This window comes from Rattus norvegicus, chromosome 8 (assembly GCF_036323735.1).
Source record: "Rattus norvegicus strain BN/NHsdMcwi chromosome 8, GRCr8, whole genome shotgun sequence".
Taxonomy (NCBI): Eukaryota; Metazoa; Chordata; class Mammalia; order Rodentia; family Muridae; genus Rattus; species Rattus norvegicus.
Window position 1 is genome coordinate 115739931 of NC_086026.1, and position 15057 is coordinate 115754987.

At 50.8% G+C, this 15057-nt stretch overlaps 2 protein-coding genes across 3 annotated transcripts in view; both read left to right on the forward strand.

Annotated features, from left to right (window-relative positions):
• Positions 1-15057, forward strand: part of Rpl29 (ribosomal protein L29) — an 893235-nt gene that overhangs the window by 683488 nt on the left and 194690 nt on the right. The gene's annotated exons all lie outside the window — the stretch shown is intronic.
• Tlr9 (toll-like receptor 9) lies at positions 3477-7593 on the forward strand. Its single transcript, NM_198131.1, is given in 2 exon segments — positions 3477-3578; positions 4379-7593. Coding segments are annotated over 2 exon segments (3099 nt in total). The 5' UTR covers positions 3477-3575; the 3' UTR covers positions 7475-7593.

Here is a 15057-nt window from a genome sequence, read left to right on the forward strand (position 1 = left end):
CTCACAGCTGTGTGTGCCGGTTGCAGGTGGTCTGACATGCTCTTCTGACCACCTCAGATACTAGGTAAGCAAGAGGTGCATAGACCATACATGCAGGCAACACACGTATGCATACACATGTATTTCCATATATTTGTCCATCTATATGAAGAAAGTATGTTTTTTAGTTAGGGGTTTACTCTGCTATGAACAGACACCATAGGCAACTCTTTTTTTTTTTTTAAGATTTATTTATTTATTATATATAAGTACACTGTAGGGGTTGGGGATTTAGCTCAGCGGTAGAGCGCTTGCCTAGCAAGGGCAAGGCCCTGGGTTCGGTCCCCAGCTCAAAAATAAATAAATAAATAAATAAATAAATAAATAAATAAATAAGTACACTGTAGCTGTCTTCACCAGAGGAGGGCATGGGATCCCATTACAGATGGTAGTGAGCCACCATGTGGATGCTGGGATTGAACTCAGGACCTCTGGAACAGCAGTCAGTGCTCTTAACCACTGACCCATCTCTCCAGCCCCCAAAGCAACTCTTATAAGGACAATATTTAATTGGGGCTGGCTTACAGGTTCAGAGGCTCAGTCCATTATCATCAAGGTGGGAACATGGCGGCATCCAGGCAGGCGTGGTGCAGGCAGAGCTGAGAGTTCTACGTCTTCATCTAAAGGCTGCTAGTGGAAGACTGACTTCCAGGCAGTTAGGATGAAGCTCTTAAAGCCCACACCCACAGTGACACACCTACTCCATCAGGGCCACCCCTAATAGTGCCACTCCCTGGGCCAAGCACATACAAACCATCCCAGAGAAAGAGAAAGGTTTGAACAGGTCTTCCCAGGGGCTCAGTGTGAACAGGCTGCAGGGGACTCGAGCAGGCCCAGGGTGTCTAGATTAGAGATGATGTCACCTCAGACAGGCAGGTAGATATGCAGGTTGTGAGCAGTGGGCAGGTTCTGAAGGGACAGAATCAGGGCTTAAGGTCACTCCAGGGTCTCTGGGGCTTCGAGACGGAAGAATCACTCCAGTCACCAGGGCCAGAGGAGGACATGAAAAGCCAAGTAGGTTAGTGTCACGTCTTACTTACTTCCAAGGTAGGTTGAGGAGGCTCCTGGACATCCAGGGATGTGAATGCAGTGAAGAGATAAGAATGAAAACCAGGTGCGGATTGACTTTGTCAACCTGGATCAGACTTTGGGGAGCCTTAATAACAGGTGGTTTATTCCCAATGGATTTAAGCCCAGTATAATCTGGAAAACAAAAATTCCTGGTGTAATACGATCCCTGATGCCCAAGGATGTGTAATTACATTGAAACTCAACTCAGGGTAGTGTCATTTCTTCCAAGAAGATGGGCTCTATAGGTAGGCTACCTGTACTACCTTAAGAGTCTAGCCTGGTCTCAGTCATACAGACAGCACAGAGGTCATTTGGCCTCTGGTCCTGGTTGTGGGAGTTTGTAGGAGTCTCTGGCAGCAACAGTCATTTAGATTACTAGCTGTTGGTTAACAGATCGCACTAGGCTCCTCCCAAAGACCTAGGCTTCTGCCATCACCTGCCACTGGGTGCAGCAGCAACACAGCTTATAAAGAGGACTGATCACTACCCCAGCCCCCCCCCCCTTCTCTGTCTGTCTCTCTGTCTCTCTTTCTGTCTCTTTCTCTTTCTCTCTGTCTCTCTGTCTCTCTGTCTCTCTGTCTCTCTGTCTCTCTCTCTCTCTCTCTCTCTCTCTCTCTCTCTCTCTCTTTTCCCACCTGTTCCTGTCTCTCTCTTTCTCTGTCTTCCCTTTGTCTGCCTCTACCCCCTTTCCAGGTCCCCGCTCCCCTCCCTTCCCCCACAATAAACTTCTCTTAAATCAGGTCTGTCACATGGTGTGACTTCTCCTTGGCAGATACCTTGGCAGGGGCCTGCAGAATACTCCCTTACTCTCGCCACAATGTATATATTTTTGTAACACTGGCCTCCTCTGGTCCTGGTTGTAGGAGCTCGATGTGGCCTGGCCCAACAGATAACTCAGATCAGCAGACTACTAATCACTTTCTGTTCTCAGCTTTCTGCATGGAAGAACAGGTTTTTCATCTTTCCCATTGCAAAGACAATCCAGTGTGCTTAACATTTCTGGTTTCTCTGGAGCTCTCTGTAGGCTCAAGGACCTCCTTGCTGTGCTCCCAACAGGTGAACCATCCTGTCCTTCAGGGAAGCACCTTAGATCTCAGGATGTAGCTAGGGTAGTGTGGCAAAAGCCTTTAATCACAGCACTCAGGAGAGGGAGGCAGGCAGATCTCTGAGTTCAAGGCCAGCCTGGTCTACAGAATGAGTTCCAGGACAGCCAGGACTACACAGAGAAAACTAGTCTTGAAAAACAAAACAAAAATAAACACCAACAGACAAAAAAACCTCCAGATATAAACAACTGAAAAGCTTCAGGAAGTCCCTGAAAGTGACCAGAGGCACTAGGTCCTCCTTAAGCTTATATGGACAGTAGAGACTGCTGAGAGGCATGCTCAGACAACGGCGTGCTGCCTGGAAGAAGCAGAGACCAGCTGAGCTGCCTGAAAAAGTCTCAGACCAACTGACTTGCCTGGATAATTTCCTCTCCACCTGGAAAAGTAGTTCCCACTCTGTGTCCCCAGTTTCCTTAACGCCCAAGGTTAAGCTGTCAATACAATTTGCCATGAGCTCCCCATTTCCAGCGTTTGTGGGATCCATGACCTATTTCTTGGTGGTGCAGCTGTCCCTGAGTCATTTCTGTTCCTTAACCCCTCACCCATACTAAAGCCAGTAACGCCAATAAAATTCATTGGTTAACCAACTTGGACTTTAGTGGTGCCCTCAATTTCGGTCTGTCACTGGTTCCATTTCTTGGGCGAGTCCATATTTGCTCACCTCTCCCTAGTAATAGTGCCACACAACGGTAAGATCAGACAGAGTCTCCGTTGAACCCGCCACAGCCTGGCCTCAGAAGCCCCAACACCTTGCTGTGGTCTGGGGGCTGGAGTCTGATTGGGCGTTTCAGGAAGTGGAGAGTGGGAGATATTATTACTGGAAGAGATACGAAGCCTGCTGCTGTGGTGAAGCAGATGCTGGCTCCAGCCTCTGGCTCACAGATGCTTTCCATAGAGTTCTGGGGATAGAGCAGGTGAGAGAGCCACTGTCCTGAGAGTACCCATGGGGCAGGCACTGAGGCATGAGGGTGAGGTGACACCCTCCTCACTGGTGTCCCTGCTCTGCCTAGCTCTGGTGCTATTTTAAATTCTGGTTTCTCATTGACCTTGGGCTAGACTCTTGGCTTTGGTTCCGTCCCACACCTCCCTGGAGGACAGATGTGATGCCCTTGGGGCTGATTGTGGAGTGGGGAGGAGAGTGGAAAGAGGAAGGGGTTGAGGGGGCTGTCTGCCATCTGACTATGCAAATGACGTGTGACTCATTGTACCACCTGCTCTTTCAGGGTAGGGATAAAGTAGCTACTAAGCTGTAGCGAAAGTGTCGCTTCCTCAATTCTCTGAGGGACCCTGGTGCGGAACATCATTCTCTGCTGCCCAGTTTGTCAGAGGGAGCCTCTGGAGAATCTTCCATTTTCCATCATGGTAGGACCCCAGTTCTTATCCCAGGGGGATAGGGGCACCATGGGAAGGGACAACAGTGGAAAGGACTGTCCACTCCATGCCTTTGGGGCATTCATGGAACCCTAAGAGAATTGGAGCAAAAGCCATTCCCTGAGCAGAGAGAGCAGAATGTGCCAGGTGGATGGGGAGGCTGAAACCCCAGACTTCTGTCAATGGTGGCGCCTGGCCTATAGATTTCTCACTCTGAGCCTTCTGATCCTCTGCAGGTCGAGGGTTCTCAGGTCAGGCTGGAGAGTCCAATGGAGGGTTAAAAGAGCCAGTAAGTGCCACCAAGGCCTAGATGGGGTCCAACCTATACCTCAGTAGGGATTCAGTCTTCCCTGCATTTTGGTCAAGGAGAATCCAGGGGACTAGTGGAGCAAGGCTTCAGGGAGGCAGAGGTACAGATCTCGGGTAGCTGCTGCGGTTAGGAGGAAAGAGTTGAGGCCCCAGAGGAGAGGAAGAGAAAGTAGGAGAGCCCCAATGGGCCTGTCGGAGTCTGTCTCGGGCCCTGCTATGGGCTGTGTTCTGAACAAAAGCTCTAAGTCTGGTATCTGGATTCTAGCCTAGTCCTGGTCCTGTGTCCTTGCTCTGAGTGGCTGTGCCTAAAACCAAATAGTGGTTGTGAGTGGGCTGGAAGGAGGCTGTGTGTGTGTGTGGGGGGGGGAGTTGCGCACTTAGAGAGGACTCGGAAGCCCTAAAGAAAGTCGCAGTGTGGAAGAGAGAGTAGGAGAGGGTGCAATAACACTAGACACTCACTCGCTCTGTCCTGGCTCTCACAGGTTCTCTGTCGCAGGACCCTGCACCCCTTGTCTCTCCTGGTACAGGCTGCAATGCTGGCTGAGGCTCTGGCCCTGGGTACCCTGCCTGCCTTCCTACCCTGTGAACTGAAGCCTCATGGCCTGGTAGACTGCAACTGGCTCTTCCTGAAGTCTGTGCCTCACTTCTCTGCCGCAGAACCCCGTTCCAACATCACCAGCCTTTCCTTGATCGCCAACCGCATCCACCACCTGCACAACCTCGACTTTGTCCACTTGCCCAACGTGCGACAGCTGAACCTCAAGTGGAACTGTCCGCCCCCTGGCCTCAGCCCCTTGCACTTCTCCTGCCGCATGACCATTGAGCCCAAAACCTTCCTGGCTATGCGCATGCTGGAAGAGCTGAACCTGAGCTATAACGGTATCACCACTGTGCCCCGCCTGCCTAGCTCCCTGACGAATCTGAGCCTAAGCCACACCAACATCCTGGTACTCGATGCCAGCAGCCTTGCTGGCCTGCACAGCCTGCGAGTTCTCTTCATGGACGGGAACTGCTACTACAAGAACCCCTGCAACGGGGCGGTGAACGTGACCCCGGACGCCTTCCTGGGCTTGAGCAACCTCACCCACTTGTCCCTTAAGTATAACAACCTCACAGAGGTGCCCCGCCAACTGCCCTCCAGCCTGGAGTACCTCCTGCTGTCCTATAACCTCATCGTCAAGCTGGGGCCCGAAGACCTAGCCAACCTGACCTCCCTTCGAGTGCTTGATGTGGGTGGGAATTGCCGTCGCTGTGATCACGCCCCCGACCTCTGTACAGAATGCCGGCAGAAGTCCCTTGATCTGCACCCTCAGACTTTCCGTCACCTGAGCCACCTTGAAGGCCTGGTGCTGAAGGACAGTTCTCTCCACTCGCTGAACTCCAAGTGGTTCCAGGGTCTGGTGAACCTCTCGGTGCTGGACCTAAGCGAGAACTTTCTCTACGAGAGCATCAACAAAACCAGCGCCTTTCAGAACCTGACCCGTCTGCGCAAGCTCGACCTGTCCTTCAATTACTGCAAGAAGGTATCGTTCGCCCGCCTCCACCTGGCAAGTTCCTTCAAGAGCCTGGTGTCGCTGCAGGAGCTGAACATGAACGGCATCTTCTTCCGCTTGCTCAACAAGAACACGCTCAGGTGGCTGGCTGGTCTGCCCAAGCTCCACACGCTGCACCTTCAAATGAATTTCATCAACCAGGCGCAGCTCAGCGTCTTTAGTACCTTCCGAGCCCTTCGCTTTGTGGACCTGTCCAATAATCGCATCAGCGGGCCTCCAACGCTGTCCAGAGTCGCCCCCGAAAAGGCAGACGAGGCGGAGAAGGGGGTTCCATGGCCTGCAAGTCTCACCCCAGCTCTCCCGAGCACTCCCGTCTCAAAGAACTTCATGGTCAGGTGTAAGAACCTCAGATTCACCATGGACCTGTCTCGGAACAACCTGGTGACTATCAAGCCAGAGATGTTCGTCAACCTCTCCCATCTCCAGTGTCTGAGCCTGAGCCACAACTGCATCGCGCAGGCTGTCAATGGCTCTCAGTTCCTGCCGCTGACCAACCTGAAGGTGCTGGACCTGTCCTATAACAAGCTGGACCTGTACCATTCGAAATCGTTCAGTGAGCTCCCACAGTTGCAGGCCCTGGACCTGAGCTACAACAGCCAGCCCTTCAGCATGCAGGGGATAGGCCACAACTTCAGTTTTCTGGCCAATCTGTCCAGGTTACAGAACCTTAGCCTGGCACACAATGACATTCACAGCCGCGTGTCCTCGCGCCTCTACAGCACCTCAGTGGAGTATCTGGACTTCAGCGGCAACGGTGTGGGCCGCATGTGGGACGAGGAGGACCTTTACCTCTATTTCTTCCAAGACCTGAGAAGCCTGATTCATCTGGACCTATCTCAGAATAAGCTGCACATCCTCCGGCCCCAGAACCTCAACTACCTCCCCAAGAGCCTGACGAAGCTGAGTTTCCGTGACAATCACCTCTCTTTCTTTAACTGGAGCAGTCTGGCCTTCCTGCCCAATCTGCGAGACCTGGACCTGGCAGGCAATCTACTAAAGGCCCTGACCAACGGCACCCTGCCTAATGGCACGCTCCTCCAGAAACTGGATGTCAGTAGCAACAGTATCGTCTTTGTGGTCCCAGCCTTCTTTGCTCTGGCGGTAGAGCTAAAAGAGGTCAACCTCAGCCATAACATCCTCAAGACTGTGGATCGCTCCTGGTTTGGGCCCATTGTGATGAACCTGACGGTTCTAGACGTGAGCAGCAACCCTCTGCATTGTGCCTGCGGCGCACCCTTTGTAGACTTACTGCTGGAAGTGCAGACCAAGGTGCCTGGCCTGGCTAACGGTGTGAAGTGTGGCAGTCCCCGCCAGCTGCAGGGCCGCAGCATCTTTGCGCAAGACCTGCGGCTGTGCCTGGATGACGTCCTTTCTCGGGACTGCTTTGGCCTTTCACTCCTGGCTGTGGCCGTGGGCACGGTGTTGCCTTTACTGCAGCATCTCTGCGGCTGGGACGTCTGGTACTGTTTCCATCTGTGCCTGGCATGGCTACCTTTGCTGACCCGTGGCCGGCGCAGCGCCCAAGCTCTCCCTTATGATGCCTTCGTGGTGTTCGATAAGGCGCAGAGCGCGGTTGCTGACTGGGTGTATAACGAGCTTCGAGTGCGGCTAGAGGAGCGGCGCGGTCGCCGAGCCCTACGCTTGTGTCTGGAGGACCGAGATTGGCTGCCTGGCCAGACACTCTTCGAGAACCTCTGGGCCTCCATCTATGGCAGCCGCAAGACTCTGTTTGTGCTGGCCCACACGGACAAGGTCAGTGGCCTCCTGCGCACCAGCTTCCTGCTGGCTCAGCAGCGCCTGCTGGAGGACCGCAAGGACGTGGTGGTGTTGGTGATCCTGCGCCCTGATGCCCACCGCTCCCGCTACGTGCGACTGCGCCAGCGCCTCTGCCGCCAGAGTGTGCTCTTCTGGCCCCATCAGCCCAACGGGCAGGGCAGCTTCTGGGCCCAGCTGAGTACAGCCCTGACTAGGGACAACCACCACTTCTATAACCGGAACTTCTGCCGGGGACCTACAGCAGAATAGCTCAGAGCGAGCGACAGCTGCATCTTCACGCCTGGTCACCGGGTTGCTCTGCCTGCCTTGCTCTGTCTTATATTGTCATATATTGGCAAGTGTGCAATATATGCTACTAAGCCACCAGGCCCACAGAGCAAAGGTTGGTTGGCTGTAAAGGGTTGTTTGCTTCCCATGCAACTTTCAGGAGAGTGAAGATAGTGACCAAACCTTCTTCCCACAGAACAGGACTCTGGTGCTTCCTCTCCCTTTCCCTGCCACTCCCCTTCCCCGCCCCTCCCCTTTACCTCCCCCCTCCCCTCCCCTCCTCTTCTCTTGTCTCTCTCCTTCTCTCTCTCTGTCTCTCTCTGTCTCTCTCTGTCTCTGTCTCTCTGTCTCTGTCTCTGTCTCTCTCTCTGTCTCTCTCTGTCTCTGTCTCTCTGTCTCTCTCTCTGTCTCTCTCTCTGTCTCTCTCTGTCTCTGTCTCTCTGTCTCTCTCTCTCCTGTTCTCCTGGATCAACACCTCTCTATGTTGTAGTGATCTAGGATATCTGCCTTCCTCACCTACTGGCCTGTCTTAAGGACAAAGAAAATAAAAGGATAGTTTGATTTTGACCCTCAGCAAGGTCCTGAGAATGCAGGTCCCAAGCAGGGCAATTTTCATGACTAGATGTGTAGAAAAAGAGGGGTGATTGCAGGCTCTGATGTGCACCCCTATCCTGGGTAAGAAGTCCAGCCTTGATTAGAGTTGGGCCAGTACACCAGTAGCAGCAAGGAACTGAGAACCAAGGGAGATTCGAAGGTGTGTTCAACCTTTATATGTGTGTGTGTGTGTGTGTGTGTGTGTGTGTGTGTGTGTTGCATGTGTATGTGTGTGTACATATGTATGAGGTTCCATGTACACATGTGTGCTTGTAGGGAGCCAGAGATCAACCTCACATGCTATTCTTCTGATGCTATACATTTTGGTTTTTGAGACAGAGTCTCTCATTGATCCAGAGCTCACCAATTAGCCCAAGCTGGCTGGCCAGAGCGCCCCAACAATCCAGCTTCCCAGCCCTGGATTCCAAAGGCATGCCCCACACCCAGCCTTTTCACATGGGATCTAAGGATCGAATTCAGCTCTTCATGCCTGCCTGGCAAGCGCTTTACAGACCCAGCTGTCTTCCCAGCCCTGTGTCCACCCTTCGGCATCATGACAGACATTGTCACCTACACAGTTCGCATTTGAGATCTGTGTAAATGGGTTAAAAGCAAAATAAAATCACACCAAAAAAAAAAAAAAAAAACTACACAAAAATTCAATGTATAGCTTTGTGTCGGGTTGTTTTCACCGCTATCCCGGGATACATCAATCTGTGGGCCACGGATTGAACATATCTTTTAAGATAAATTCATAATCCAGCCCTCCCCACTTCTACCTAGAGGCATGCTGGGTCACTTTGTTCAGATATCAAAAGACACCTAAACTGCTATCTGACTACAGCGGGGAGAGGCCTCTTCCAGGCATTTATATCTCAGACCTGCTTAAAGTCAGGCTGAGGCACAGTCACATCTGATCAAGATAGAATATATACATGTCTGTCTGTCTGTCTGTCTTCCTTTCTTCCTTCCTTTTCTTTCTTTCTTTCCTCTCTCTCTTTTTTTTCTTTTTAAAGCTAGGCAGGGTCTCACTTAGCAGCCCTGGCTAACCTGGAACTCTATGTAGACCAGGCTGGCCTGGAACTCACAGAGATCCACCTGCTTCTGCCTGCCAAGTGCTGGGATTAAAGATGTGTACTCATCATGCTCAGATTTTGTTTTTACGGTTTTAAGTTGCATTTATTTTGTTTGTATGTGTGGGGGTGGGGGTGTCCAAGTGCCAGGACTGGATTGTAAAGGTCATAGGACAAAGGAGCCAGCGCTCTCAGTATTCCAGGCTGGAGATGTAATTAAGTTCCAGGAAAAGAGCTTCCCTTCCACTGGTCCTTTTTTTTTTTTTTTTTTGTTGTTGTTGTTGTTGTTGTTCTTTTTTTTTTTTTTTTTTTCCGGAGCTGGGGACTGAACCCAGGGCCTTGCGCTTCCTAGGCAAGTGCTCTACCACTGAGCTAAATCCCCAACCCCTCCACTGGTCCTTCTATATGGCTCATTAGAACGTGGATCCTGGTGCAGAGGTTGGAATGTCGCAGGTCCAGAACCTAATTATAATTTATCTTAGGCTACCCTTAGTCCTCTCAATAGCCATCCCTTGCCTGTCTCTCCAACTGAACAGATAAATCACTTAGCAGTTTCCACCAGCAAAAAATGCAAAGAAGGCTATCATATAGCATCCAACATGTATAGCTGAGATGCACCCACCTCCTTACTTTGCTTGAACCCACCTACTTGCCATTTCTGCCACTATATTTGAAAGGTGCCTGGACTTGCAGTGTTGTGTTTTGTTTTTTTCAAGACAGGGTTTCACAATATAACTCTGGCTGTCCTGGAACTCACTGTGTAGACCACGCTGGCCTCCAGTTCATAGAGATCTACCTGCCTCTGGGATTGAAGGCGTGCGCCACCACTCCACGATTCTACTTGTGGTTGTTGTTGTTGTGTTACTACAAAAAAAAACTTCATCAAATTGTTACCACATTAGAACACGGAATTTGGAGTACTCTAAATCTGTGTTCCTGGACCATGGTCACTTGTATTTGGCTGTAAAATAAACCACCTTTTATCTTCCTTCAAGTCAAGACTTGTGTTTCTGTGTCAACAGAGGCAAGGATCTTAACTGGATGGGCCTTTTAATTGGCCCCTAATCCATTTTTATTATGTTTGCTTGTTTATTTATTGTGGGGCCTTTACCACTGAGCTGACTTATTACCTGTGGTTTTCCCCTCCTCTTTCTTTTCCTTCTTTCTTTCTTTTTTAAAAATGATTTATTTATTTATGTATATCAGTACACTGTCACTGTCTTCAGACACACCAGAAGAGGGCATCAGATCCCATTACAGATGGTTGTGAGTCACCATGTCGTTACTGGGAATTGAACTCAGGAATTCTGGAAGAGCAGTTAAGGCTCTTCCTTCCTTCCTTCCTTCCTTCCTTCCTTTCTTCCTTTCTTTTTTTTTTTTTTTTCTTTTTTTCGGAGCTGGGGACTGAACCCAGGGCCTTGCACTTGCTAGGCAATTGCTCTACCACTGAGCTAAATCCCCAACCCCGTTCTTTCTCTCTTTCTTTCTTTCTTTCTTTCTTTCTTTCTTTCTTTCTTTCTTTCTTTTTTCTTTCTTTCTTTTTCTCTGTCTTTTTCAGACAGGACCTCACTTTGTAGTTCTGGCTATCCTGGAACTTGCTACCTAGACCAAGATGGTCTCTAACTCACCTGCCTCTGCCTTCTGAGTGCTGGGATTAAAGGTGTAGACCAGCACTCCCAGTTCTATGTTTCTAATCTTCTCTGTACAGCGTAGACTTCAGAGTGCAGCCGGAGTCAGTGGACAGGGTCTGTATTCAATGAGTCCATTGAATTTGTGGGTAGTGTTGTGCTTGGAGCCTTCAGGAACCTGATCCCAAGGCCACTGTCAACACCACCACACCAAATCCAGTCTTTGAGAAGCAGAGGAACGAGAACACACAGCCTCATAGCATTGGGGTCTCATAGCATTGGAGACCGCAAAGGAGAACTGAATCAGTTTGGCTGGTCTGAGGGGTGGGACCATGGGAGAGAGTGTTGGAGTTAGCCACAACTGCTGATTTTGCAACCTGATTGCCAGCTGCCCTGTCCCACTCCCCTGTACCTCCAGGGTATAGCCGTGAAGGAAGTACAGCCCCCTTCCTCTTTTACTGGTGTGTGTGTGTGTGTGTGTGTGTGTGTGTGTGTTACTGTTGTCTGAACCCTTGCCACTGAGCTGTATCTTCTGACTCAAACACAGGGGCTTCTGCCCTAATGCCCCCCTTATCTACTTAAATGAAAGACTATACGGTCCCTGACCTATGAAGTCCCAGAAAGTTTTGACCTGGGTGCCCTGGAGAAAATATGAAACAAAACGAGAGCACCCCTCTGCTGCCCGAAAGCCTGGGAAAGTCCCTGTTGAGTGAGATTGTTTCAACCGCAGCCAGAAGCAGAAGTAGAAAACAAGTCTCAGCTTGTTTATCTCCTAGGACAGCAAGGCTGTTCTCCAGTTCCAAGGACAATGTGTGTCCATCTCACATGCAGCTCTCAACAGTCTGTGTGTGCGCGCATGCACACATGTGGGTGTGCACGGAGGGTAGAGGACAACCCGGGTGTCATCTTCAGCAGTGCTGTTCACCTCCTTTGAGTCAGGGCCTCTTCTTGGCCTAAAGCTCACTAGCTAAGCTAGACTAGTTAGCCACTGAGCTCCATGGGTCCTCCGGTTTCTGCCTCTGTAGCACTAGGACTATGGGAATGCACCGTCATCCATGACATTCTTAAGGGGGTTAGGGGTCAAATCAGGTCCTCATGCTTGCAAGACATCTATTTTAATTGAGCTCTACCCCCTGCTGGTCTACTGAGGTCTTAACAACTCAGCCTTTCTCCAGTTGGCACTTTGTGTCCTAAAATCTAAACATTCTTGCAAATGAAACTTTTATGGCTTCATACAATCCCACACTAGACTGGCTTAGAAAGGTTCTTAATTGTCATGTTTTTAAACAGCCCCATAGCTCATCGGCTACCTGCAGATCCTTCCATCCTGCGTTCTCATAACCCCAAGAAGCAGGGGGGTGGCGGGGAACCGCCGGTTCAGCCTTATGAAGGAAGAGTGGGTCCACCCAAGCATTCAGACATTGCTCCCGCCAGAGGCAAACAATCCCACTTGAAGGAAAGGTGGATAGAGGGTGTTCTAGGTGCGGAATTGCGAGGAGCAATGGATAACTCTGGAAACTGGAGTGAAGCAGAAAAGCTCAGGAAGGGACCAGAATGTGATTTTGAGGTGACGTGACCACCGTCATAGCTGGTGGGCTGCCTGGTGAAACAAAAGGACATGACGAGGAGGCACAGCCTCGGCCTAAGCCAGCCCAGTTAGGATGTGGTCCTACAGCTGTGAGACAGACCTCATAGCTGGGATTCTCTGGCTACCTGGCCTTCCCTCAGCACACCGACTCGGCCTATGGGATTTGGATGCCATTTGGGAGCCCATCCCATGCGATCAGTATGTGTTTTACCAGCATCTCCTGAATATTAGGCTCTGTGCTGGACTTAGAGGGGGACGAGATGGAAAAGATAAGGCGCCTACCCTCAAAGCTGTGTTACATCAGGGAGGAAGCATCCTTAGGTGGAGACCAGGGTATAAAAGGGCACTGAGGGGGCTGGGGATTTAGCTCAGTGGTAGAGCGCTTACCTAGGAAGCATAAGGCCCTGGGTTCGGTCCCCAGCTCCGAAAAAAAAAAAAAAAAAAAAAAGGGCACTGAGGCGGGAGGCAGAGAAAAGCTCGGAGGTGGCAGAGGCTGAGGCCATCTGCAGGTCCCCTGGGACTGCTGATCAGAGAGCATCTTGGCTGGGCTTGTAGACTCTTGGAAAGAGGGTATGGGGAGGCTCATGGGACCCTCACCCCAGTATCCAGCCTCCCAACCTGTTGTATGTAATTCTAATTGCACATGGCTTGGGGGTATCTGAGAAGGGCTAAAGCATGCAGGTGGGGAAGGACAAGGGGAGGGAACTCCATCTTCACAGGCCTAGGGGATCCATCGTCCTAGCTGGGTGTCAACTTCCCAGTATGTCTGTACCCTCACTCACATTCCTGGCCATAAACCCTCATCCATTGCTCTGTAAGGAAGCCCAATGGACTCACTGTTTCCCCAGACTAGGACTGTAGGAGGGGTTGGGTGTTTACATTTTCCCAAGGGAAGGAATTTTAGCAACAGAGTGGGTGTCTGGGCTAGCAGGCCTGGGGAGGTGTCCTTAGGGAAAAACTTTTTTTTCCGAGAAGAGTTTCTCTACATAGTCCTGGCTGCCCTGGAACTTACTCTGCAGACCAGGCTGGCCTGGAACTCACAGAGATCTGATCTGCCTGCCTCTGCCTCCAAGTGCTGGGATCAAATGCATGACTCACCACGGCATGAAAACTTGTCTTGAATCAAGAGTAGCTATGCTATGACCCAGAGTAGGAAGGTTGAGGCAGAGAAGGACTAGTAGAGAGAACTTGGCACAGAAGTGAAACCCAGCTACAAAACAGAGTGAACATGCAAGGGTGGAATGACTAACGGGGTGAGTTTGCCCAACCCACCCGTTGGCACGAGGAGTTTAGAACTCTGCACAATTACAAGGTTCAAGAGGTTTCTGTATGAAACATGGCGCCTGTCTTTTTTCGAGATAGGCTTGGTGTATATTAGGAAAGCACTCTGCCAACCAACCTTCATCCGTAGCCTCCATCTGTGTTTTTGTAAGACAGCTGTTGGGGTGAGGGCAGTGGTGGCCTGGCCTGAGGGGCTTTGCTGCTGTTTATGTGAGAGGTTGGATAGAATGAGCCAGTGAGTGAGGCCCAGATGCAGAACGGGGTTGGCAGGGCAGGCTGCTCTCTACACCACGTGGGCCTGGGGGACCTCAGAGAGTGTGAGGTGGAGCACTGAGGGAAGCAGGACCATCAGCTTCACAGACGCACCCAGCTCAGGACCAACACTCCTGCGAGCAGCGACTGGCAGTTAAGGGAAAGCTGTAAAAAGGCCAAGGCAGGGCTGGAGAGATGGCTCAGCGGTTAAGAGCACTGACTGCTGTTCCAGAGGTTCTGAGTTCAATTCCCAGAAACCGCATGGTGGCTCACAACCATTTGTAATAGGGTCCGATGCCCTCTTCTGGTGTGTCTGAAGACAGCTACAGTGTACTCACATACATAAAATAAATAATCTTAAAAAAAAGGGGCTGGGGATTTAGCTCAGTGGTTAGAGCACTTGCCTAGGAAGCGCAAGGCCCTGGGTTCGGTCCCCAGCTCCGAAAAAAAGAACCAAAAAAAAAAAAAAAAAAAAAAAAAACCAAAAAAAAAAGGGGGGGGGTTGGGGGATTTAGCTCAGTGGTTAGAGCGCTTGCCTAGGAAACGCAAGGCCCTGGGTTCGGTCCCCAGCTCCGAAAAAAAGAACCAAAAAAAAAGAACCAAAAAAAAAAAAAAAAAAAAGAACCAAAAAAAAAAAGAAAGCCCAAGGCCCACCACTCAGATACCACCAAAGAGTCTAAGGAGAAGTGGCAGAGCCAGTGGCTGGGTTTGGCAAGACAGGCAAACTGTGGCAAGCCAAAAGCAACCTCCTCAGGGGACAGGGCTGACAGGCTGACTGGCCAGGGCTGTACACAGGCAGGACAGAGACAGCCGCTGCTGTGAGGGGTCTAGCTTGGGCGACAGCTACTGCTCAGATAGGTGATGCCTGCTGCAGGGCTGTGGGACCAATGGTCAGCAGAGGGGAGGAATGCATAACAAGACAGGGGGTGTTTTTAGACTGTGTAAGACGAGCAAGTGCAGAGGGTTAAGGGGTGCACAACCAACTCCCCCGCCCCCCATCCTTTGCAGAGGACAAGGATTCAGGAGATAGCAGGCTGCCAAACTTGGTGAGCATACATGGGCCCTCCTTCAGGGCTTTCAGTAGGAAGTATGAGGTTGAGGCAGCGGCTGAGGGAAAGCAGGAAAGAGAGCTGTGACAACTATGGGCAC